The 26242-nt window shown below is 37.6% G+C and overlaps 1 protein-coding gene across 1 annotated transcript in view; it reads right to left on the bottom strand.

Annotated features, from left to right (window-relative positions):
- Positions 1–1597: 1597 nt before the first annotated feature.
- The window catches only part of RASGRF2 (Ras protein specific guanine nucleotide releasing factor 2), a gene marked incomplete at both ends in the record, with an annotated part of 117991 nt that continues 93346 nt past the window's right edge, over positions 1598–26242 (bottom strand). The window contains 9 exons of the mRNA XM_079548525.1: positions 1598–1690; positions 2289–2357; positions 3129–3246; positions 4828–4907; positions 6398–6595; positions 7528–7612; positions 8234–8337; positions 8989–9049; positions 17477–17589. Of these exons, the coding sequence (XP_079404651.1) occupies positions 1598–1690; positions 2289–2357; positions 3129–3246; positions 4828–4907; positions 6398–6595; positions 7528–7612; positions 8234–8337; positions 8989–9049; positions 17477–17589 (921 nt within the window). The remainder of the gene's footprint in view (positions 1691–2288; positions 2358–3128; positions 3247–4827; positions 4908–6397; positions 6596–7527; positions 7613–8233; positions 8338–8988; positions 9050–17476; positions 17590–26242) is intronic.

Raw genomic sequence — 26242 nt, 5'->3', positions numbered from 1 at the left:
AACAATATAATTAAAGTGCAATTAAAGACAAAGCACACAAGCCAGGCAGATCCATTTTTCATTGCAATCATTCAGAAGCATCATGACTGAAGTGAGAACTGTCAGATCAAATAGGCCTAGGTCACAATCCATTTTGAACATTTATCTCCCTGAGAGGATTTAAGGGAGGTATACAGTGATATAGCCCTATTTCTTCAACTGGCTGAACATCATTGGAAAAGTAAGGACACTTTTCCAGCCAAGTTATTCAACAGTGCTAATACCAGCACTTTGTATTTTGATGTACTTTACAGCATGCATTTGAGCTCACTTGCCATGCAGCTACAACAGGCCACTTATGATCAGAAAATTTTAGGAAGTAGCAACTATCTGTAGAAATGAAATCTGTCTACCTGGTACATATCACAAAAGCATAGGCTTTAAAAACAGTTACCATCTGTTACATTTCCTTGAAACATGTGCCCCTACACAAATGACAATCACTACTTCAAATGAAAATGTGTAGTATGTGTTTGCTCCATTCCAAGTTTGCCGCTGATATGAATGATTTTAGAGCAGAGTCAGCACTCAGTGACTGAACAAAAACCAGACATTTCCAAGCAAAACAGCCATTCCAACTTCTAATAGTCACTACTTATTGACAGACCATGTATATTCTTCTCTCCACAGTGTGTCCAGAAAGTGCTCTGTTGCCTGACTTGCCGCAGAAATTGCAGAAGGTGCAGAAAAAATAAAGTGCCTTTTCAGGACTGCATTGCAACACGACTAACGATCCCCATTCACTGCAGGTCCAGATCTCTCGAGTCTCAGGTATAGCTCCTAACCTTGTACTTCCCAGATGAAGCCTGCAAGGTTGGCAACTGTGTACAACTATTCAGCTAGTTTATTTACTTTCCATGCTGAAAATATTCTCATAGAATATTAATGAAAAAATATTTACAATTTATTTATATGTAAAATCAGTTACCTTAGAAAAGGCTGATAAGACGTTTATAGGAAACAAAGGTAACATTCTATAAAGGATATCATTAAACAAACATTTAGAACAACTGCGGATAGGGAGAGAGATACTAGATGCTACCTTAGAGTCACTCCAGGCTAGGAGATGACTGTTAAGTTCCTGTTTTTTTTCAATTAATTTAAAGTCACAGGAGGACACCAGTACCATTACTTCCTCAGTGACTGCACTGTCAGCCATCAACACAGACCACATCAGAGCCATCTCATTTTGCTCATTTGCCTTATGTAACTGGGTATATTACCACTGTTTAAATTTGTCAACATTAAGATAGCTAGAATGAGTTATCTTTCACAGGAAAGCCTCTTATTTTCCACTAAATGCACACATCTTACTGTGAAACACTATCTTTGCAAAATAGCAATCACTTAATGCAGAGATGAAAGCATTTTTGTCTTCCATGTCCAACAGCAAATTTTTGTTGCCTGAGAGGGAAATGCTGTGAGGTTCAGTATCTCTTACTGGAAAAGAGAGTTTGCATTCTTCTCGGTATTTCCCTTGCTGTCTTTAGGACTGGTCATGCATAATTTTGTTCATTGTATTAAAGCTTTCTGTAGACTTTGAGACAAAGCTGGATCTTCAGGCAGGGAGTCTGGGTTCAAGCTTTAGGGAAAGCTCATACAAAGTATCTTCATCTATGATGAGTGTCTTGTCAAGTAAGTAGTGAGTGACCTGAAATGCAGAAAACATAGCTGAACTCAGAGAAACACAACATCTCATTGTAATGGTGTAAAGCTGTACCACCAGTGCTCTATGAATCAAGTACAATGTCTCAGGACTAAATCCTTAGCCAGGTTACCAAGGCTCATGTTGATTTTCTGGTGTCTTTTCTCTGGAGACACAGGCTGACTTTGGACAACTTTTCATAGGTCCCATAAATGACAAGAGGAAAAGAACTTTAGGATGGACACAGCATCAGTGGATGCTTGTGCCATTTCTTATCCTTTAATCCCAGTATTCTGGGATTCTGTGGGGAATTAGGTTCTAACCAGGCATTAAGATCACATGTCTCTTTGAACCCATTCCCCTGTACTCCAAAACTATGTTGGCTGTAATCCCAAGGAAGCTCTCACAGGATGCTGAAAAACTTGCCTCTACAAACAGTGCTAAGGAAGCAAGATATCACAAACCCAAAGTATTTGTCCATATTTGTCTGTCCTCTCCTGTTTGTGGCAGCAAAAAATATTCATTTTGGCTTTCAACAACAGCAGTGTCTTACAGCCGATTTCTACCACTGCTTTAGTTTCACTGTTAGGTAACAGTGCCTTACCTTCCGCTGATGTTCTATGCGGTAGGAGGTCTGCTGGAATTGGCGTATTTCCCTGATAATGTGTGAGATCTTTCAAAAGAATACATAAATCTAGTGAGTACAACTTCATTTTGACTTCAGTTAGGCACATAATGCTTTTTTTTTTTTTTTTTTTTTTTTTTGCCAAATTTTTTAACTACCTGGGGAACAAGAAAAAAAGTGCAGAGATAATCTCCTAATGGTTTCTAAGGATTTAGCTTCCCTAAGTTTACCATTTATTGTAAAGTCAGTCTCAAGTGATCCACCTTCTCTCCCCTCTATGTATACTGATAACTGTACACTGATTACCTCCTTTATCTTTGCCTCGAGTTACTGCTACAGACTGTAGTCATTACATGAACATTAAGTTGAGATTAACAGAGAAGTTTCTCTGTTAAAAGCTCCAAGAAGCTTTATAAAATAACAGTTGGAGAGAATCAACATCATAATGCTTTTTTTAAACAGATCCTAGCTAACTTGGAAAAAAAATTGTGAGCACTATTTTCTGATGAAACACTTTGATATTCTCATTTAATTATGCTGCTCCTTTTGCTGCTCCTTCACAGGCTTAAGGCAACTGCTTTTCTGTCTCCAACTTCTCAGTGAAGAAACAGGAGACAAACTGACACCATACAAATCCTCAGTTTGCCAGAAGGTGGTGATAGAAGACTGGGACAATTGCTTTCAAATAGCTATCTACCATGCACAATGCAAATATACTTTTAAGTCCTAGCAGTTACGTTCAAAGCAGATGTAATTAAATCAATAATTAGCTCACAATTAAGCATCTGTTGGGAAAGCATGTAAAGAAATTAAAATTACCATTCTCATTTTGGAAAAATTAACAAGGCCTTCCTCAGTGAAATTTGGTGTTCCTTCCTCAATAAATGCTAGATCTGTCAAGTACATTCCAAGGTATGGAACAGCAGGTGGGTTACAACTGTAAAAAAAAAAAAGATCAGTATATTTGCATTTTAATAAATTTATAAACTATTACTTTTATAACTTATGCAATCTCTTTATTACCTGAAGAACTTTTATACAGTGGATCACATTTGTCTCTAAAACTAACTTCAGTCATTCTCACTCCATGTGTGAAAAACTGAATGAACTGCATCAAGCATCTGATTTAAACTAAACTCAGGAAGCCTTTTAGCCTATGATGGAGCAAGAGGAAGGGCTGGTGTACTCTGGAATCAGAAAACACCTTCAAGCATTTCTGAGTCCAAGCTGACAGGAGATACCAGAAACAGATTGCACAAATAAGCTTAAAGTGCACAGAGATGTGGTTCTGAGTGGATGGTGTTCTTATGCATCAGTACTAAGATTTCTAGTTAGTACTAAGATTTCTAGGGCCACCAAAGATCCATATGCATGTGTGTGCATCTTTGGAGACATACATAAACATATGTGTATGTGTAAATACATAGCATTTTTTCAGGTTTTTTTTTAAGCCTGATCAACAGTGAATACAGGAAAACAAAAGACAGGAAGGATGATCTGGAAAGCTAGGATAGCAGCTCTGGGAAACTGGGAGTAGTTTTTCTTCATGGTGGCAGAAAAATGGAATAGAGTGAATGCTGCTTCCAGGGTGCAACAATCACTACTCCTCACTTGCTGATTCTTATTGCAGAAGAAATAGCAGCAAACCTGGTTTTCTGAAGCTCTGGCATGAGAAAAAAGGACCATGGATGTACTGTTGAAGGCAAACTGTTTTCTTTGCTTAGCTAAGCTCTTAAGTATGATTATTTTTTGTATTATAAGGATGATTATTTTGCACAGGCAAGCATTACACTGACTGAAAGGTGGTTAGCTTAACAGGAGCTACACTTAATGTATATATTTTTATCATTTCTAATTATTCTAATAGTTCAATTCTTTGCTTGACTCATGACCATTTAAAGTAGTTCTAATATTCCGTTCTGCAAAGCCTACTTTTAAATAAAGAACTTGTAAAAATATAGGTTTTATAAATTCAGGAACTACTGTACAAATATACAGGCTGTTTTCCAAAGCAGCAGACTAAAAGGGCTGGAAGGATATAGGAGAGGAAATACCAATCTTCTGTGCACTGTGTTCCTCTGAGCATCAGCTACAGGCCACTCAGCGATAAGATAAAGGGGTAAAAGGTCTTTGATCTGACTAAAGCTTATTCATCAGCCCTAAACTATCTGGAGCAATAAAATTTTCGATCTTGTTTCTGAATAAGAATATTTATTTATAAACCTGGTTTTACACTTACTAAAAAAGTTTATAAGTAAAACTGCACAGAATAACAGTTGAATTTGTTTCAGTAATTCTCTGCAGACATCATATTTATCTATCAGAGTGCTTGACTGTAGGATATTGAGCAAAAAGAAAAAATCAAAATAAAAAAAAAAAAGAATGTAAAAGATTTTTAGATAGAAGTGTAACCCAATATTTGATTAATTTTAAAAACTTAATCAAAGCCACTTCATCTATAACATACACTATCCACTGTTTGTAACATAACATAATTGTGCTGTGTAGGTAAGCATACTTTTTGAGTGTTTCTCTAAGATTTTTAAATCTTCCTTCAGATGACACAGTCTTCTGAAGCTTGTCCACGAGTGCTTTTGCCTAGAAGGAGAACACATTATAAACATTATTGCCATTGCATGCAGAAGACTGGTATCAGACTTTTTTAAGAAGATGTAATTCACTTAGCATCTTCACCACAATTTCAGAAGTAACAATACAGGTACTACAAATCTAGCTTCACTGTAGTCCTAATGCTTTTCTGCAATAGGAGGTTAGGCATCCTTAAAGATTTTCTTTTCAGTGATGCACAGAATATAGATCTATACCGATAGTTTTAACCTGCAAATTCAGAAAACAACCACGTTCGTTAAATTAATGAGCAGCATGTCAATTTACTGTGTATACAACAATATATATATATAATATATATATAATATATATAATATATATATTAGAGGCATCATTTGACATGTTGCTGAGACTCCACAGCTGGGTTCACTGAAACTAGGGACAGTAAAGGATGTACTACTGTCTTACAGCCTGCACCAAACTGGTTTTGCATCAACTTTCTGATAAAAGCTGAATGTATATTTGAGAAGTCATTATTGCCTTACAAGACTGATTTTTCATTGGACATCACCACAGCTTGGTTACTCCACAAATGAAAATACATTTTGTTTTCATTATTTATTTATGGTACAGATGAGAAAACAGAGAATCCTGAGAAACGTGTCATATTTGAAGCGGAAATTCCAGTTAATAGGAAGTTGTAGGCAGAAACAGTGACCTTCTTATTGAGGCTGATGAAACACACTGATAATGTTTCTAATAAGCAATAGAGATTAGTGCAATAATATTAATTTTTGGGCTTTGTGTTTGTTCATTTTACATTTACAAATCGCAGACATATATATATATATAATTTTTTTTTTTTTAAAGGTAAACTCTTACCCAAGAGTTTATATTGGAGGATTTTTATCATATTTTCAACCAAAAGAAAGTAGGCACAGATAAAATGCGTATGAAAGTAAGCTGACTGGAGAATGCAGCACAGTCAGAAAATGGGTTTCGTTATTTGGGCTGCTTGTCTGCTCTTCAATAACTGCAGGAACATATTGAGGAGGAAATGTACGAATAAAAGCCCAACTTCTTGCATGTCCATTAGAGAGACATTTCAAATGGTTGCAAATAACTCCTTATCCAAATACTGCCTAACTTACAAGTGATTGGTTCTGTCCTACTGACCTCTGCACTCTATTACAGCACCATAATAAAATGGTTTTTAATAGCAGAAAGCTGAGATTTACACTGCTCATTAAGGTTCTTCCAAATCATTTAAAGCAGATGTGCTAATTCCACTGAAATTTGATTTTTTCTCACAGATACTTAATAACAGCAGAAAGAGGATACACTAAATACAAAACACCTTGACATGACATACCAGCACAACTTCATGCTTCAAGCAAAAAAGTCATGAGTACTGCTAATGCAGAAATATCTATCAGAGGAATCCCACAACACATTGCTCTCTGAACAACATACCAATGAGAGCAATCTAGAAATTGTAAGTTTAATGACATCCTTCTTACCTGTTTGGAAACTTTAGCCCAAGTTTTCTTCAGTCTGTAGATGGCACTTCTGTTCAAGGCTGATGTGATTTCTAACACACCATTATAATTGTGCATACATCGACAAATATCAGCTACTGCTACCCACTTTTCAATTGAGTTAGCCCGGGAGCTGACATCGGCATAATTCATTATCTGGGAGGCAACAAGGTTACTCATCTGTGGGAATACAAGAAAGACTATTCAGAGTAGAAACTGCAGAGCAAGCAATGAGAAAGCAACACTGAGAACCAACGACACCTCCAGAAGAGAAAAACAAAGCTGCACGATGGCTGTGTAATGACGACCCTGACTGGAGGAAAAGTCCGTGGCTAGGAATGGCTCATGACTCTGACCGGATAAAGACCTGCATGCACGGTTATGGAGTGCTTGTGGGATGTTTTGTTGGCATGTAAAGGTGGGAAAGTTGAAAGAGAAAACATATGAATGTGCATAAGGGATGTTATAACCTGTAACAAGAGATTTGGATCTGAGTCTGCACTCATCTGACCAAAGAAAGAGGACATCTAAATATAATCACTTTAGAAACAATTATTTAACAAACAAGATAGAAAATATAACTGATGTAAAACAGAAATTACAGTTCTTAATAAAATCAGAAAAGCATATTGAGAACTATTGTACACACTGAACTGCTGTAGGACAGTGGATGTAAATGAGCATATGAAAGAAGGGTAAGAAATGCAATGCAGTGTATCCTCAAGCCGACAGCAGTAACACTGATTGGAATGTCTTCATAGAAAGTGGTAACAAACAAATAGATGGAGATTCAAAGGGCATTCATTAAACTGAACTGGTTTTACGTTTCCACTATGAAAAAAACTATTTTATTCTGTAAGCCATAAGACAGGTTAGAATAGTTTAAAATATTTTAGTCTATTTTATAGTTATTGAAATGCTGAGAAGCAATTAATGAAAAGGAGAATCTTTATATGCATTGATTTTAAAAGTTAATCAGAAGAAGACTATAGCATTCACTCACTGCTAGATAAGAAATTATAAAATGTTGTAAAAATGATATTTTTGTTCCAGAGGTCATAGGCAGTGTCAAAAAAGTTCCCAGAAGGCAATCCATATTTGTAAGTACTTACATCATTAAAATGTTGACTAGTTTTCATAATATAGGGTGTTCTCTCATTTTTATCCAGTTTCATCCAGCCCTGCCCAAGAAACTCTCTAGATAATGAGTGGAAAGAAAAAACAAAAAAATTTAATTAATGAACACATTACAGAGTCTTTGTCTGTAACTGTAGCCTGAATGTATTTTGAGTATACCTCATATTTTTAGAAGATAACTACAAAGCTCTACACTAGTTCCAGCACTTCATTATTACATTATTAATACTAACAAATAAAGCTGTAGGTATTATAAAGATATATACTGGTTTTAATGCCATTCTCCAATTTTCCCATAACTTTTCAGCATTATGACCCTATTTGAAATTGGTCTTATCAGTTTACGTGATTATATGAATTGTAAACTGCTGTATGAGGAAAGTTGATTTGACATCTCCTCCCCAGAGACTGAGCACTTCCATACTATACTCACCTTTCACTAGCCCAAAACCTTACATCACAGATTTTTTCACAGGCACAGATTGGAAAACCTCAGTCTTTCAAAAAAAAAGATTAAACAATAGGGGAATCATAAGCAATAACAGAAACAATCAAAAGATTTCATTCTGTTATATATGCAAATCTCTTTGCCAGGATGTCAGTAGCATGAACTAGTGTGCCCAGAATCAGTTAATAACTCATCCGTGCACTCACTTCTGTCAGTTATGGGAGAACACTTACTCGTAGGGTATGCTTCTGAAAACTATGTGGTCTAAAAGAGTTATTTGCTCTGCAAGTTCCATGGCTGACAAAGTCTCAAAGCACTCTGGTTTTGGACACTCTGACTGCAAAAACAAGAAAAACATGCAAGGATCTCCCTTTGTATCAAAAGAGTACTTCAGAGCACAGTATTAAAGACTTCATACGCATTTTCAGTATAGAATTGTAATTAACTTATTTGAGACAGAGAAATAAGAATTAATTAAAAATCAAAATTAAAACAATGTGAGGTTAAACATCAGGCTGGAAACCCACATGAAAACAGGCACATACTAAGTTATGAGTATCTATGTAAGTTAACTAAAGTCTATGCATTCTGTGCCACTTTCCATGGAACCTTTTATTGCTCACACACTTAGCTGTATTAATACTTAGGAGATGATGGCGACTGTCAGGTTTGGAGGGCAGTTCTCATCAGTGAAAGACAACTAAGGTTCTGATGGCTGCTGAGATGGTAGATATTTATCTATTAAATTCAAATACATTCATCTTTCACTTTTTTTTTGTTTTGCTTTTCATTAACATCAAATTGTTAAGTTCTGACCTAACCATCTTTGATATGAGCACCAAATTCTCTCTTTAAACTGAAATGCAGATCCATGGTATAAAATATTAGTATATCTATCCTGAGTTGCAAAGGTGAAGAAGTGATACAATTTAATGACTTAAATATGCTATATCTCTGTAGGCATATTTACATTTCAAGATGAACTTACCATCTGAATGATATCCTCTATTTTTGAATGGGTATCATCTTGATCATCCTGAGAAAGAGCCCTAAAATTAAGCAGCAAATATCATACATAAAGAAGATTACCTATGGTTAAGAGAAATCCTCTGAGACAGGAAGCATGTTCACCTAATATAAATTCTTAGACTGCAACTGAAAAATGCAAATTGAAAATAATAATAATACTGGACCTAAAAACTAATTTCCTGACTTCACTGTAATGTATAAAATCATGTATCAACATTATGTTAGCTAAAATGCCAGTTACGGAGAGGAACTGCATCTCAAGCCTCTTCTCTGATTTTCAAATGGCATACTAAATGGTATTTTGGAGAAATGTTTGGTAATCAACATTGGAGAAGAAAAGCCAGTACAATGAAAGAGTGATTCATTGGAAGTGTTGTTTACTGCACCAGAGTGTCCTCTTCACTGACCTACTCTAAGAGCTGTGAACATAAAAACAGACAACAAACAACAGATTTTACTTGTAGCAAGTGTGTGCTGTGCTTTCAGTAACACAAGTGTTAAACCATGTTTTCAATTCTCCTACGGAACCAATGATTATTATCCTGCAATATTATTTCAGAAATGAACCCAGCAGAAGAAACAAGTATTTACCTAAGCCTACTCTCTTTAAAGTATTAACTTAGTACATCATTCTAAGATCTTATCCCCTCCTTTTATATATGGTATTTACTCTGCAAACAATTGGTCTCAGTGCTGAACTTAATGAGTCACCAGTCTTGGGAGGATCTTTTCAAAAGATTTCAGGGATTTTATAATGTAATACTCTTTCCAGAAAGGCAGGTAACATCTCAACTTGCAAGATTACTGCATATAAAGCACAGGTAACGTGTAATTCTACTCTATTGGCACTGCTTAAATTTCAGCTGCAGTACTATGACCAGACCTGAACATCACAGCAGGGCAAAGACAACATGGTATGAGTCCAAATCAAAAAGTCTGATAAAGTATTTGGGAAGCATAGACTCAAACAAACCTTGAATATGCTGGATTTATATAATACAGGAAGGAATATTTAAAGAGAAATAAAAATATGTTAGTGTGTAGAAGATTGGCTGTAAAGACAACAGTGATAGGGCAAAAAAACTGCCGATGCAGATAAAGGAAGATTAAATTTGAACATTATGTTTAAATTCACCTACATTCACCGACAGCTGGAAATCACTGAGGCAAGTTTTCTGCAGAAGAATATTTCACAGAATATTTATCAGTTGAATTTTCAAGGAAAGTTTAGATAACTGTTTTCAAAGAAGATCCAGTTTCACTAATTGTCCCATAGAACAGAGCAACTGGAGAAGATATTTTCTCATAGCTCCTCTTTCTGCGCAATGTAGAGATAAGCCTTCTATATGCCATTTGAGAACTGAAAGAAAAGGCTTATATTGCCCAGAGTCTTTAGCAGTGAGTGTAAAATATGGAATTTGTACTATGTGGGTGGGGAGGAAGTATCAATGCTTAGTACAGTAGGTCTTCTGCTGTGAGTTGCTGTTGTTTCCTTTTGGTTTGCCAAACTGAAGGACTAGGTTAGTAAAAAGAATCTAAGAATACTCCTTGCCTGTAAAATCCAGAGAAAATGCTCATTTCTTTGTGACAGTAGGAAATGTTTATATGTAATGGGCAAGTCATGTAGGGTCTTGCATGTCAACTTCTTCAGGAAAACACAAGGTTTCTTCACAAAACAGCTCTCTGCAACCTCAGTAACTGTAAACAGACTGACAATCTGTGTTTCCTCAGCAGCTTGTTTTGTGCTGCACCTCACGACTGACTGCCTTTAGAAAGCTACTGCACATCATGTAGCAAAAGTATGCGTATTCCTAGCATTAAAAAAAACAGAGTGCTTGCTCTCCTGTCCCAAGTAATCTTGTAAACTCATAATCTGAGTTCCTTATATTTATATAGGTCGGTGTTCTTACCATTGATACAGAAAATATATTATTTGCTTAACAGAAATTAAGAGACACGAGATTCTCAAAAGGCTCAAAATACTTTTTCCCTTCTTTACTTTCTGATATTTCTTTCATGATATGCACAGTATTTATGTAGACTTTTAATCCCTTGCTCTACAGAGACAGTTCATGAAAAAAATTCTTTTATGCATAAATGTTCTGTATTTAAATATTCAGGGGCCATCACCTCTCTCTAGACTGCATAAAATTACTTCTTAGTAACAGCAGTAGTAGCTTCCATTTCAGTCTGCACTGTTGCTGGCCTTGGGACAATTAATTTCAACAGAGGTCTGGGAGCACAGACTGAGCTCCTCAGTTCTGCTTGGGCGGTTGCCATTAAATACCTCCTGGAAATCAGGTAAGCACCTCAGGATCATGTGAAAATAGATACAAAAGAAAGCAAAGCTACAGAAACATTTTGCATGGCCATTAAACAATCTCTTTCTCAGCAGGACTGAATGGAGTGACAACACTGCCGTTATACAGGAACAAAGTAAAATTCTTATGAAGAAAGTAAACATGTAGGAAATAACTTTCTAATTCCTACACTTAGTAGCTGTCATTTAAACCTAGCCCAAATAATTTTCAACATAAAACTCTAGAATTTGTTCCAAAATACCTGTCTTTTATTTCTCTTACTGTACATACAATATTTTTCAAAATATTTTAAAAGCTGCAGTAAGTGATACAGCCTAAAATGCATTGTCTGGTGAGATCATACAGGGTATAATATTGGTCACAGATCAGACCTTCACATATTCCTTGGTTCCATTTATATTCATACTGAGGAAGACGAAGTAGAAAGTGTTTCTTGAACTTCCTTTTCCCCACATACTATTCACCAACTAAGTTATCTGCTGCAGTACTTTATACCTTCCTGGCTCATCATCACTTCCAGGCTACTAAAAAAGGCTGGTTAAATCTCAAGCAAACCATTCTTACCTCCTCTTTTAGTATCTGCTAACAAAAATGATTAAAAGGAGCTGATTTTTTCAAGAAATGCATTCGTGCATACACACATGTAAACTCACAGGCAACATAAGTTTCTAGAACAAGGCATTTCTATCTAGTATCCTTCAAGGAGATGGTCCATGGCATACACCTGTGTGCAGACTCTAGAATTCTTTAAAAAAATGATCAAACTGTGAAAGAATCATAAACAATAACAGAAACAGCCAAAGAATTTCATTCTGTTATGTTAGCAAACCTGTTTGCCTGGATGTCAGTAGCATGAATTAATGTGGTGCCCAGAGCTGCCAGTTATACTCATCTATGCTCTCAGTTCAGTCAGTTGTAGGAGATAATTTACATAGTGTACGCTTTTGAAAACTATGTGGCCTAAAAGAGTTATTTGCTCTGCATGCCCCATGGCTGACAAAGTCCCAAGCACTCTGCTTTCAGACACTCGGGCTCCTACAAAGAGATAGCCCAAGCATAATCTCATATGCAGACTCTCAAAGTTCTTGAACAATATGTTTATAATAAGAAATGCTGTTCCTCACTCTGAATTTTTCTGCTTTTCTGAACTGAGAGTAAACTATAAAAAGGGAAACTAAGAATTACAGTGGAGAGGTAGAATGACAGTGAAGAATTCTGATACACGTTTTTTTTATATGTCTATGTCTTTTAGATCTAAAAGCAGGCAGTAAGCACCTCTTCAGAACAACTAGAAAACCTATTTTATGAAACCCACGTAACAACTGGATGACTTATCTTCATGGAGGGTATGTTAACTGACTCACTCCTACTTGCTGTCTTCATCCTCGCCCAAGAAAGACTTCTGACCAAAAGTTTCATCAAAACCTTCTCATAAATCTGGGCTTTCACACATAAACTGTACTGTCAAAAGTCTTCAAACTGATATGTAGTAAAGCAAAAAACTTTGGGTAATTTATAGAACCCTTAAGTATTATCAGCTGGGAGCCCTCCACCTCAAAGAAAACCAAACAAGTAACAGCTTGAGAGTTATATGGTGGTGATGGACTGAGCAGCATCTGTCCAAAACAAGGGTACTTGAGCTCAAGAGGAGCACAATACCTTGGAACAGCTCTACCAGTTTCTACGACAAGAAAGATGTCTGTCTTTTGGATACCTATGGCAGAATTCGTATCTTCCTTAAGTCAGTGCCTATATTCTGCAATTGTTAGAGAGAGGAAGGTGTCTTACAATCTCCAGAGGAAAAGCCAGCATGCCTAATTTTAGACCATTCTGATGGACAGAAACTCCTTACTTGACAGACAATGAATTACACTGGAAGGGGTGCTTCACCAGCTGTCTACAGCTTGTTTCATAGATAGGTTCTTCAGATAAAAGTGAGCCTTACTATAGTATTTTCTTCTCTCATCTTGTCACTATAACCTACAGGCACTTAAAGAAACTCACGAAACAACCTTTCTTTCATTACAGGCCTCTTAGCATTCAGGATGTTGCCTCTAATCTACCATGTTAGCAGATGATAGAAAATCTGTAATCATATGCGGATAAAAGTCACAATGTTGTGAGATACATCGGTGCTGAACACAATACCTTTTTATAACACCTTGGTGTAGTATGGGAGTGTTTGCTGAAAACCTGACAATTTATAAGACTAACAGTCTTGGTTGTTTCTTCTACAAGAAACAGAAATCTTCAGAGACAATGCATAGAGAAAACTCCCAGTTAAACATTTCTCTTGATCTAGTTCCATAAGCAGAAACAGCACTGCAGAAGGCATCAGATAATAATGAAGGGGGAAGAACCACCTCTGTGTTACTGTGTCTGCTTTTTGCACCAGTAGTGTCTTTGTTTTTAGTGCTTGTATCTTTGAGCATAGTGCAAACAGAAAGTTTTCTTTGTTTGTATAGCAACACAAAGCCTAGATATGTGCTTGGTTCATATAATTATGTTATTAGATAGGACGCAGACATGCGGATAATGTCTTTTCTGCCTCTATTGGTTTCCCATTCTTCATGATATCAGTTCCAAAATCGAGCAAGGGTCTTTTCAACTGGCTGGAAAACCAAATCCTTAACTGAATCCATTACTCAGTTTTATATTTTGGATTATTAAAAGTTAAGATTTTAAAGAGCAGTCTGGAGTTGGCTTGACCTGTGAATCCACTAACAAGCTGAGAAACTGGTGAATTAGAGGGGAACCTGTCTAGCTGGTTTTCCTGAGGACATGCTTCCAGAGGCAGACAGAAGCCTCCACGGGACAACAGGTCAACCAAATAGGACTAACAATTTTTGTTATTATTTTTTTAATGCTTATAAGCCTTTATTTGTTAATAATGTGCAATAAAAATGAAGACTTGTGGAAAAGTAAAGGAATGTGCAATCTTCTGTCATTACCACAGATTTACAGTTACACACAAAAAAATTAAATTGCAGATTACTCCTGGAGTCCTATAATTTCCTCTTTTCAGTTAACCATATAAACTAGTTGAGAATATATATTTGAGAGTAACTATAGTGCCTTTCAAAAGCAGAGAAACTGCTTCTAATTAGCACGCAACCCATTTTCTTGAGGTGATTTCAGAATCAGAGTTCCTTCTCTTAGTGAAAGAATGAGACATATGACACATCTGAGTATTTCATCCTAGCTGAATGATTTTCATCCAAAATCAGGATTGCTCCAACACAGTCTTTCTCACAAGGTCACAAAGCAGTCCCATTCCTGGAAAATTAATTTATCCTAAACAGCTGACTTAACAAATTTGACATGTCTGACAAACAGCTGTCTCCTTTGTGGGTGAAGAGAGAGCTCCGAAACTTCAGATTTTGTTTACCTCAGAGTAAGTCTTTGGGGCAGTATATTTTCATTTACTAACATTTTTTAACATGGAGATTACATTCTGAGGCTCTATCCACTGCAACTTAACAACAGTTTACATGATGAAAATTACTATTTCTGTACTAGTTTTCACCTGAAGCATATTTATATTAGAAAGTGTACAAAGGTTTGTATATATAATAAATACATGACAATGAAACAGAAGTAATTTCAGCTGCTACAGAAACATGGTTACCACAGAAAACAGAACACAGAAAATGGAACACAGAAGTTTTCTGGACCCTTGAGACAAAAACACTGTGTCACTGATTTTTACTGGACTAGGCAGTATGGAAGGAAATATTCAACATAGTGTTTCAGGATGCAACACCGCTGGTCTTGAAAAGTAATGCAGGACTTCTGATTATCACTAATAGGCAAAGCTTAAATTTTATCTCATTTTGAAGGCAAGTAGATAATTCATGCCTCCTTCAGTCAAGAAGACTAGCTCCAAGTGCTGACCCACCAAAGTCTTTTTTTCTAGTGCTAGTTTGAGTGTTGTAACCAAATACTTGTGACTATAATATATGATGAAATCTATAATCAAACTACTTTGTTTGAAAATTCTGATAGGATGAATGTGTGCACCTGCAAATCCTGATGAAAGATAGCTTTATTGAAGACCTTGTCTCAGGAAATCTTCATTCTCTTCCTGTCTCCAAAACAAACTCTCAGTAAGAACCTGAATAGATCATCTTAGTTTTGCTTTATTTGCTTTCTTGTAAAGTGCCATAATATTTCCCAGTAACACAGGATAGTGGCTATAAAAGAATGATTTTTAGAGAAGAGTCTGTTCTACAAAATATTTTAAATGAGTTAAAATTTTTTTTGGTTCAATTTCTGTGCCTACAGATTTCATTTTTACTAGAATTTTAATTTACAAATATCGTTTTCTTTTGTTAGTCCTATTTGCTTCTATTCATAACCTGCAGAACTTTTACTTCTTAAAGACTTTAATTTTTTTCTTTGTCACAAAAAAACACTGAAAATCACAGAACAGCCACTACCATATACAGTGTGTTTAGATACTACAATAGCAACTACTAAAAAGTAAAGAGATGAAAAAAGATATGCACCATTTCATAGAATAGCAGCATTTACATAACTGGGGTCAACTTGCGGTTTACACTTAATTACCAACATCTCATTTTTGGGTGCAACATTTAAAGGAAACTGGCTAATGTGAAACTGGATATAGGAAAATGATAACAATATGGTATACTTGCACGCTTACAAGTTTGTTCCACTACTTTGTCAGGAATACTCACATTTTCACATACTCACAGCTAAAGATCTTAAGGTAACTTTCTCCACTAGGAGCAATCTGACACAGCCTTTACCACCAATGTATTATTATATTCTGCTACAGTAAAACAAATTAATCCCTTTGTGCTCTTTTTGTACTTTCTTCCAAGGAAATACATGGAATTGACTTCCTTTTATACTGTAAATAACAGCACACACAGTATCATTAACAAAAAGATAAATTTCTGTTCACATAAAAATGAAGTAGGGTCCTTTTAGCACAAACTTATATTAAGAACTTTGTTTCTTTTCTCCAATATTTTCTTTTCACCATCAACAATACAGTGTTACTCTTCTGATATTCTTTTTCACACAAATATTGGATGGGAAAACGGTCAGTTGTTTTTAGAAAATTCAGACACACAGCACTGATTGCATCTTTGTTAGCTATCCAGCAGAATACTAAGGAAAATATTAGGCGTATCATAGGTTTATCTGTGTTTTTTCATTGTCTTATTTTAATAATTATTTTATCTCCACATGTTCACTGTTTCATGTAATGTAGAATAATTTACACGAAAAAATGTTACTATAAAACATTCGTACTTACTATAATGAATTGTTTTCAATTATAAATGCATGCGAGGCTTTGTCTGGCATGACTGGACACTTAGTTCTCAAACAACAACCCTAAATTTCAAAATAAGGTGTTTGAAACACAAGTTAATTAATTCTGGTTATGCAGGAGTTTAAGGATCTTTTATTCTGTGGCACTAATTAAACAAGAATTTCTCTCCCTAAGCTACCCAAAGTAGTAAAGACACAACTGTCAACATAAAGGAAAGTGCAAGCGTGGTCTAGTGACTGTCATGACACATTAGACTGCCAACAGCCTCCCAAGAACTTAGTAGCACTGATTGCTCATCACTGAGATAAGAGTTATTCAAGGTTTTACAGGGGAATGGTCTTCCTGCTTTACTAGACAGCACTTTTCCCTACCACATATAGACTGAACCAGTGGCTGCCAGATTTTTTTAAGAGACAGTGTTCTGAATAAAACTTGGCATGATCTGATATCTGATGTTTGTGTAGACTCATGAAGTTACAAAGAATTTTAAAACATTCCTCGTAATAGACATAGACAAGTTTTCCCAAGTCCATTTTGAAGATATCCAAATTATTCTTTGGTTAACTGTTCTTTAGATCCTATTGTACAATATGTGCAATGTGTGTATACTTAGCCACAATTACTGCAAATCAACCTGAAAGTATGCTCTGTTTGCTGCTGGATGACATGCTTCAAATTTCTTACGTCTTACAGCAAATAAAACACTAATATTCCAAAATAAAATACTCTGGAGAAAAACATATCATGTGAATTCTATAATACATGTTCTCATATCTATTCCACACGCTACAGATAGACGAACTTTACAGAAATGTATTTACCTCAGGATATTTGCAGTAGCTTTCCTTTCTTGTGGTAGAAGATCAGGGTCTCTCAAAACTTCTTCCAGCAAATTTAACACATTCATTTTCAACTCATTGTTTAGTTCAAAATCCTACAAAGGAAAACAATTATATTTGCTTTTTCTTCAGTTAGCTATTTTAATCAAGTAACTGAAAGGATACAGTTCTGTGAGTTTTTCCCATTTCTTTTTGTGCGCTATTAGCGATGAACACCTAAGTAAACTTTGACAGCTGTTGAAAAGAACAGGATGCGAAAGTGGGAACCTGAAACACTATAATTTATCTACTCTTCTGTCTGCTGATCTATTGTCGAGCCAAATGACTTCATCTTTCTGTTACGGATTATGCCTCATCATCTCTTAACCTACAATGACTAAAAAAAAGGGGAAAAACAATTTAGTTCCAATACTGAGATCACTATCTTGCAAGGGTGGACACTGTTTTTTTCTCCACTGTTTTACCGAGTTTCTCTATTTTCCTTTCTCAACCCCTGTATTTCTTCTTTGATACTCGTCTCTTAGGAATGATCTGCTTTTTGTTTGACACAGTGATGTATTCAATCAATACTGTCTTGATAAATCAGATCAGCTGTCTGGCACTACATTTAATTTAATAGCATTTTAATTATTTTTAAGGCAGACTAATATCCTACACGGGACCACAATTGAAGAACAGAAACACACAACTCCAATTTATCTTGACACTTCATATAGCAGAATATCAAAGAATAGAATAATGTACAAATCTTAAGGTAGGAAGGGACAGGTAGGTCATGCAGTAGACTTCAAAAATGCCTGTATTAAGCTAAAAGCTAACATTTGGATAAGAAAACTGAATGTTGGACAAGTATCTCAAGGATAAGTACAAACGGTTCCAGGTACTACACTGTATTTGTTCTATAATTTTTTTGTTTGTTTGTTTTTGTTTTTAACCACAGTCCAAAATGTCTGCTTTAGAAACTATTTTAGCTTGTTTGGAAAAGAATATTTATTTATTTATTTGGGGTACAGAAATGCGACTATTTAGTGAAAGCATAAGGAATGTAACTGAACTACAAGAGAGTACTGTTTGCTCCAGTGACTTTTAATAGAAAACCATTTGGAATATGAAGTTATCAAAATTCAGCTAGAAGAGAAATCTGGAAAAAAAATCTGCACAAAGTTAATCAGTACAATTAATATTAGGGTTAGAATCATAGAATCACAGAATGGTAAGGGCTGAAAGGGACCTTTAAGATCATGTAGTTCCAATCCCCTGCTATAGGCAGGGACACCTCCCTCTAGACAGGTTGCTCAAAGCTCCCTCCAGCCTGGCCTTGAATGCTTCCAGGGAGGGGGCATCCACAGCCTCTCTGGGCAACTTGTTCCAGTGTCTCACCACCCTCACAGTAAAGAATTTCTTCCTTATATCTAGTCTAAATCTTCGCTCTTCCAGTTTAAATTCATTTCTCCTTATCCTCAACCCTTTATAAGGGCTACATGCCCCTATAAAAAGTCCTTCCCCAGCTTTCCTACAGGCACTGGAAAGCTGCTATAAGGTACTCCCTGGAGTCTTCCCTTTTCTGGACTGAAGTGCCCCAGCTCTCTCAGCCTGTCTTTGTAAGGGAGGTGCTACAGCCCTCTGATCATCTTTGTGGCCCTCCTCTGGACCCACTCCGACAGCTCCATGTTCTTCTTGTGTTGGGGCCCCAGAACTGGACACAGTACTTCAACTGGAGTCTCAAAATAAATTTATAGCTGAAGAGTACCAAGTTCAGCATGATTACATTTTAAGTAAATTCATAACCAGACTGTTGATCAGTGCCACCCACAAGACTAGATGATACTGTTTTCTTCAGAAAGTACATACAAATTCCCTTGCCAGGAGCAGCTAGAAAAGCTGTGCTGCAGTATGAAAGTGCTTCAGAAGCAACCTATCCAGCTGAGTGAAAAATCAAAAAAAGAAGGGATGTTGGATTTAGAATCACTGCCCAGAAGTCAAAAGACTGTGACAGTGGCAGCAGAAAGCAAGAAAAACAACTAGATGTTGCCAGTGAGGTTTAACAAGAAATATGTAGATTTATTACAGGTGGTAGTTATATAATTTCTAAGTTTTGTCACGGGAAACTCCCAAAACATTTCCTCCTCCCTTTCTTTAAATTTTCTTAAGTGAGAGGAAACATTCTCCATTTAAACAATGTCAGGAAACATTGAATAACCCAGGCAAACAAAAGAGAGCTAAAACGTGAGAACATAATTTATTTGGAAAATATTTGAGTACATCACAGAATCACAGAATGGTTGAGGTTAGAATGGACATTAAAGATTACCTAGTTCCTATCTCCTGCTTTGGGCAGGGCTGATGAGACTGCCCAGGACCCCATCCAACCTGGCCTGGAGCACCTACAGGGAAGGGGCATTCACAACTTCTCTGGGCAGCTGTGCCAGGGCCTCAGCACCCTCCGAGTAAAGAATTTCTGCTTAACATCTACCCTAAATCTCCACTCTTTTCAGTTTAAAGCCATTCTACCTTATCCTGCCCTTTTCAGACAGTGTAAAAACTTAGTCTCCCTCCTGCATTTAAGCTCACCCCAAGTAGTGGAGGACTGCAATGACGTTCCCCCAGAGCTCCAAAACTTTCTTTTCTCCAGGACAAAGACCACCAGTTCCCTCAGCCTGTACCTCATTAGAGAGGTGCTCCAACCCTCTGTCCCTCCTTTTGACCATGGCCCTCCTTTTGACCTCCTCCAACAGCTCCCCATCTTTATTGAGCTGGGGAGCCCCAGGCCTATATACAGTACTCCAGATGGGGTCTCATGAGACCTGAGCAGAATTAGACAATCACCTCCTTTTCCCTGCTGGCCACTTTTCTGTTGATGCAGTGCAGGATACAGCTAGTCTTCAGGGCTGCAATACACACTGATGGATCATATCCAACTTTTTGCCCACCAGAATCTCCAAGTCTTTCTCAGCTGGGCTACCTTCCAAGAATTCTTCTCCCAGTCCATACAAATAACTAGAATTGCCCCAACCCAAGGGCAACACCTTACAGTTGGCCTTCCTTGGACTTCCACCACATCTATGGGCAACCTGTTCCAGTGCCTCCCCATCCCATTATGTAAGACCTCTTCCTTATATCCAACCTAAATCTGCCCTTATTGTGTTTGAAGCCTTTTCCCCTTGTCCTATCACAACAGACCCTGCTAAGTCTGCCCCCTTCTTTCCTGTAGCTCCCCTTTAGATACAGAAAGGTTACTCTCAAGTCTCCCCAGAGCATTCTCTTCTCCAGGCTGAACAACTCCTGCTCTCTCGACCGCATAGTGGAGGTGCTGCATATCTTGAACCATTTTTGTGGCACTCCTCTGGACATGTTCCAATGAGTGTATGTCTTTCCTATGCTGAGGGCTCTACGTCTGGATGCAGTACTCCAGGTAAGACCACACCAGTGCAGAGTAGAGGGAGAAGTTTTCTTCCCTTGACCCGTTGCCTATGTTTCTTTTGATGCAGTCCAGGATAGAGCTGGGCCATGAGGGCAGGTTCTCATCTGCCCATTTCTCAAGCCAGGGTCATCTGGATGGCATCTCTTCCTTCTACTGTATCTACTGCACCATTCAGCTTGGTGTCATCAGCAAACTTGCTGAGAGTACCTTCAGTCCCATTCTCTATATCATTGATAAAGATGCTGAAGAACACCGGTCCCAAGATATACCCCTATGGTACATCACTTGTGACCAGCCTCCAACTGGACATAGAGCCACCGACTACAACCCTCTGGCTGCAACCATCCAATCAGTTCTTAATCTGTGGAATAGTCCAGCCTTCAAATCATCTCTCTCCAGTGCAGAGAAAAGGATGTGTTATAGGACCACGTCAGTGGCCTAGCAGGTCCATCAGTTACCTCTTCTTTGTCCACCAATGCCATCACTCCACAGTAAAATGCCGATCAATTGGTTAGGCAAGGGAATTGTACAAGGAGTAATCATGAAGAACCTGCTGAGATCTTCAAAAATCTCCAACTTCAACAGACCAATACGTGCTACCTGTAAGAATAATTTCACCTAAGTTCAGCTCTCAAAATGCAGGCAAGTTCAAATTTTTAGGTGTCTGCTTAGAAGGCAAGAAAAAAAAAACTAGCAGAAAACAACTATTGAGAGACTGGCTTCAGAGTTCTGATTGCCATGTGAAGAGGAGTAAGAGGAGTACATGATAAATGTAATATTAATCCCTTGTGACAGACTTTGCCGAATACATTTGGATCAATTTTATTAGTTTCTCTCTATTGCTCTAAGGAAACGGGAAAATTGCTCAAAAAGATGTGGCAGGCACACTTGGCTGACCGGCAGCAGCGCTCCCAAAGCCTGCATGGCTCTGCATCATTACAAATGCACAGAAAACTAATCCTCTGACCAAGTACATATCTGAAACTGGAAGCTTTTTTTCAAGCGGAAGGAAGGAAGCTGACTTCTTTCTAAATCCAGATTCCCAGCACCAGCATATATAACTGATGGTGTTCTCCAGATGTAGTTTATATTATCACTACAAGCAAGAAGAACCAATGCACTGAAGTCTTCTCCTAGCAAATTCTCTTCATCTTTAGAATAACTATACAGTGAAGATCTTTCAGTCTGTAAATGACAAACAAGAAAAACTGAAGAGAGATGTGTTTGAAGGAAACACAGGGAAGCAGAAAAGACAAACGTAGGAAGAACAAGAAATGCTCACGTGGAAGGTTAACGGAGAAGCATCAAGTAAGAAGATATGTCAGTGAAGACAGAAATTGCTGGGGATATGGCATAATGGCTAGGAAAAAGGAAAATTTTTAGAGAAATCTGAAGTGAAAATGCTCTAATGAAGAGCAAAAAAAGTTTAATTAGTGAAGGGACAATAAAAATTTAATGAAGGATTAAAAATACCAGACGTGAAGGGAAAACTACACGTACATCTGGAGTCAGGTTTTGGATGTCTCTATGAGTATTCATATGATGTGGATTTACTGTGTGCAGACTCATTGTCCTTTGCCCCCACTGCCAGCAGCAAACTGAAAATAGCAGATGGGCACAGACATGGAGAAAGACTAGCACTGCTGCTGGCTATAACTGATTACTTTAGAGTGACAGGATAATGATAAAATCTTGCTGGGAGCCCAACACTGGAGATGTCCAGGAGCAGAAAGAGACCTACTGAAAGACTGTTCACAACAAAATTGGTATATTTTTAAATAGATGGATTTTTCCTTACAATTTTAATATATCTGTTCTTACACCAAAGAGTAAAGAGACAATCACTGCAATGACATCAGCAGGGTAACTTCTAATTTACTTCACAGAAGATCAAACTCTATCATAATTAACAGGAATTACTCCAGTAATGCAGAACTCTACAACTTTGTTCTGTTTTGTTTTGTGTTTTTTTTTTCATAAAAGCACAACTATCATATGTAATTCTGCTGCATGAAATTTTTATAAATACACTTGCAACAAAATATTTACATATTTGGGAAAAAAAAACCAACAGATAAAAGATACTAAACCTGGCAATCAGAAAAATGCGTCACTACATCAATGAACTTCATTTCAGAAAGAAACCAAGGGACAATAGCTTTGTTTTCCAGCTAGTTTCTAGTGCCAAGAAACAGTCATCATTTGGGAAGGAGTGCCAGCTCTGGTTCTATAGTATCAGTGTTAGCTTGTCGGTTCAGGTTGAATATAATTAGGATAAAAGTACAAGCTACATTAATACCATGACTGAGTAATTCTCAGCGTGTACAACACAAACCTTTCATTATCCAAGAACTGTAAAATCCAGTAGTAAAAGGAACCTTGAAAGAAGAATCTAGCCACTAGGTACTGTCAGATTAATCAGGACTGATAGGAAATATGACATCTCTGCTCTAAGTTCTGGGATTTGGTACAAAGCAGAGCTTTGCAGGGAGACCTCAGTGAGGGGGGATCTGTCATGCTCCAGCAGAAGTAAGGGTAGTGTACCTCTAATTAGTTTGACTGATTGCAAGCCTGGCTACTGTTCTGAGGGTGACTCATGCTCCCTAAAGGGTCATGGAATATCAAACCCTTATGCTTCTGCAATATTTGGACAAAACACAACAACAGTTAAGTACATTATTACTGAATATGCATGTGTATTCTGCACATGGAGTAAGCTTATGTAAACTTGATTTCTTTACCGAGTGACCAACAGTATGTCTGAACACTTTCTCACAGCTCCCTTGTTCTGCTTCTCCTTGTGGCAACCTCTTTTTCAATTCACAGTTAGTATTTTACATGTCTACATCAGACAGAACACCAGGAGCATCTTTGTTGTTTCAAGATAGAGACCACAGGTCTTAAGGGTTTACTTCACAGGTAGTTGGAATATAGAATATCTTGCTGTAAGAAAATTACAGATTATCATAGAGTTAATGTGGCTACAGTGTGATTTGTTCACATTTCTACAATAAGCTCACTATAATTTTGTCAGCTAAAATATTCATTCCTTTCTGCCTTTAAACAAGACCCAAGTAGGGCTCAGACAAATGAATTTTATCTTTTTTTGTTATAATGCAAAAATTGGATTGGCCAATTCACGTGCAGGATGCACTAAAACTATTGAAGCCTAACCATAACCTACTTTCTTGGATAATTTTCTATATACAGGTGTCTTTCTACTGTATTCCCCAGGCAAGATCAGTAACTACATTTGAAAAACCTTCTCTTGAAAACCCAACACAGCCTAATCAGGCAAGCAAGGGGATGATTTGTTGAAGGTTATTTCACAGTTGGAGAAAGACAGGAGTCAGGCATCAAAAACATGACCTACACTCTCAAAATGCAAGTTTTGGTCTGCTCCCCAGATCCTGTGGTAACTTCATAACTCACTGACACCATCTGGCAGTCATGTTGTTTGTAACAGAGTCAAGATTTTCCAATTCATTCCAGCTGAGATTCTCAAAGAAGCCAGCAGGAACAAGAACCGAACTGTCATTCAAAACTGGGAAGCCTGGAAAAGCCAGCTTTTCTTTCCTCAGCAGCAGATGAAAAATTTTTCTCCTTGGACAAACTCCATTTCCATCTGCTTGCCACAGAAGCAGTATTATTCATTTTGTATGCCGAAGTGTTTAGATAAAAGAAAGTATTGTTAAACAAAGACGAGGCTGCAAGATCTCACCAGGAAAACTAAAATCATGCATGAACTTTCTCCTCTTTGCCTCATTTTCCCTTTCTATTTTTCCATCTCTGACAGGAATTAAGTGGGAGTTTTGCCTTCATAAGTCCTTTCCATTCTCATCAAAGCTGTTTTCTTCATAGTGACTGTCTGCCTCAGCATTTGTGTTTTCATTGTTTACAACCAGAGAATCCTATGCTCTTCCTCTCAATTACATTCTAAAAACAAAATGTAAACATGAACATTCAGCTGTTATTTTGGGGAAAAGAAAGCTTTGTTGGCCTATCGATGTTTGAATGAAGAAGAGAAGAGCATGGAAAAAAGAGGGATTAAAGAAAATGAAAGGAATGAAATGTAAATTTAAAAAAAGCCTGGGAAGTCTTTCATGCACTAAAAAACAAAACAAAACAAACGAAAAAAAAGATAAAAGAAAAGGAAAGAAGGAAAAGGGAAGGGAAAGGGGAAGGCGAAGAGGAAGGAGAAGGGGAAGAGGAAGAGAAAGGGGAAGGAGAAAAAAGGGAAGGGAAGGGAAGGGAAGGGAAGGGAAGGGAAGGGAAGGGAAGGGAAGGGAAGGGAAGGGAAGGGAAGGGAAGGGAAGGGAAGGGAAGGGAAGGGAAGGGAAGGGAAGGGAAGGGAAGGGAAGGGAAGGGAAGGGAAGGGAAGGGAAGGGAAGGGAAGGGAAGGGAAGGGAAGGGAAGGGAAGGGAAGGGAAGGGAAGGGAAGGGAAGGGAAGGGAAGGGAAGGGAAGGGAAGGGAAGGGGGAAGAAGGGAAAGGGGAAGAAGGGGGAAGGAAAAGGGGAAGGGGAAGGGGAAGGGGAAGGGGAAGGCGAAGGGGAAAGGGAAGGGGAAGGGGAAGGGGAAGGGGAAGGGGAAGGGGAAGGGGAAGGGGAAGGGGAAGGGGAAGGGGAAGGGGAAGGGGAAGGGGAAGGGGAAGGGAAGGGGAAGGGGAAGGGGAAAGGGAAGGGGAAGGGGAAGGGAAGGGGAAGGGGAAGGGGAAGGGAAGGGGAAGGGAAGGGGAAGGGGAAGGGAAGGGGAAGGGGAAGGGAAAGTGTGGTAAAAACAAAGAGCAGAAACTATATATCACATTACATGAGTAAGTTTGTTCCAAATTTTTGTCTGTGCCTTGGGAGCTCTCGGAGACATTAATTAGTTCCTTCTGCCATTCTGAAAGGGCTGCAGATCTGGCATTGCAATATATTTACACAGAATTTAAGTGAGGGCCCTACACAGTGAATGACCCAACTTTTAAAAATAATTAGTCCTTTTTCTAAACGTTATTTAGGATCATTTCTAGATAACAGAACTGCTTCATGAATGCATATTCTCTCTGAATAGGCTGAAATATTTATTTTAATGATTCTGTTTTCTGCACACGGACAAGTTTATATATTAAACGGCATCCATGATCAGACAAGTTTTTAAAAACACGTGCTTAAAAAATACCTAATCTTCCCCAACTGTGGTTTTGACACAACTGCAAGATGTTGTAGAAAGCTAATTAATTCCATAGCCCAGCAGATAAAACATCTTCAAGACCAAGCCAAGAACTGGATGGAGGAAAGTGAGGAAATACAAAGCTTTAAAACATTTGTTTGGACAGTAGCTCTCT

This window comes from Tetrao urogallus, assembly GCF_951394365.1.
Source record: "Tetrao urogallus genome assembly, chromosome: Z".
In the NCBI taxonomy this organism is placed as follows: Eukaryota; Metazoa; Chordata; class Aves; order Galliformes; family Phasianidae; genus Tetrao; species Tetrao urogallus.
Note: the sequence above shows the minus strand (reverse complement) of the source record. Positions and strands in the feature narration are given on the sequence as shown.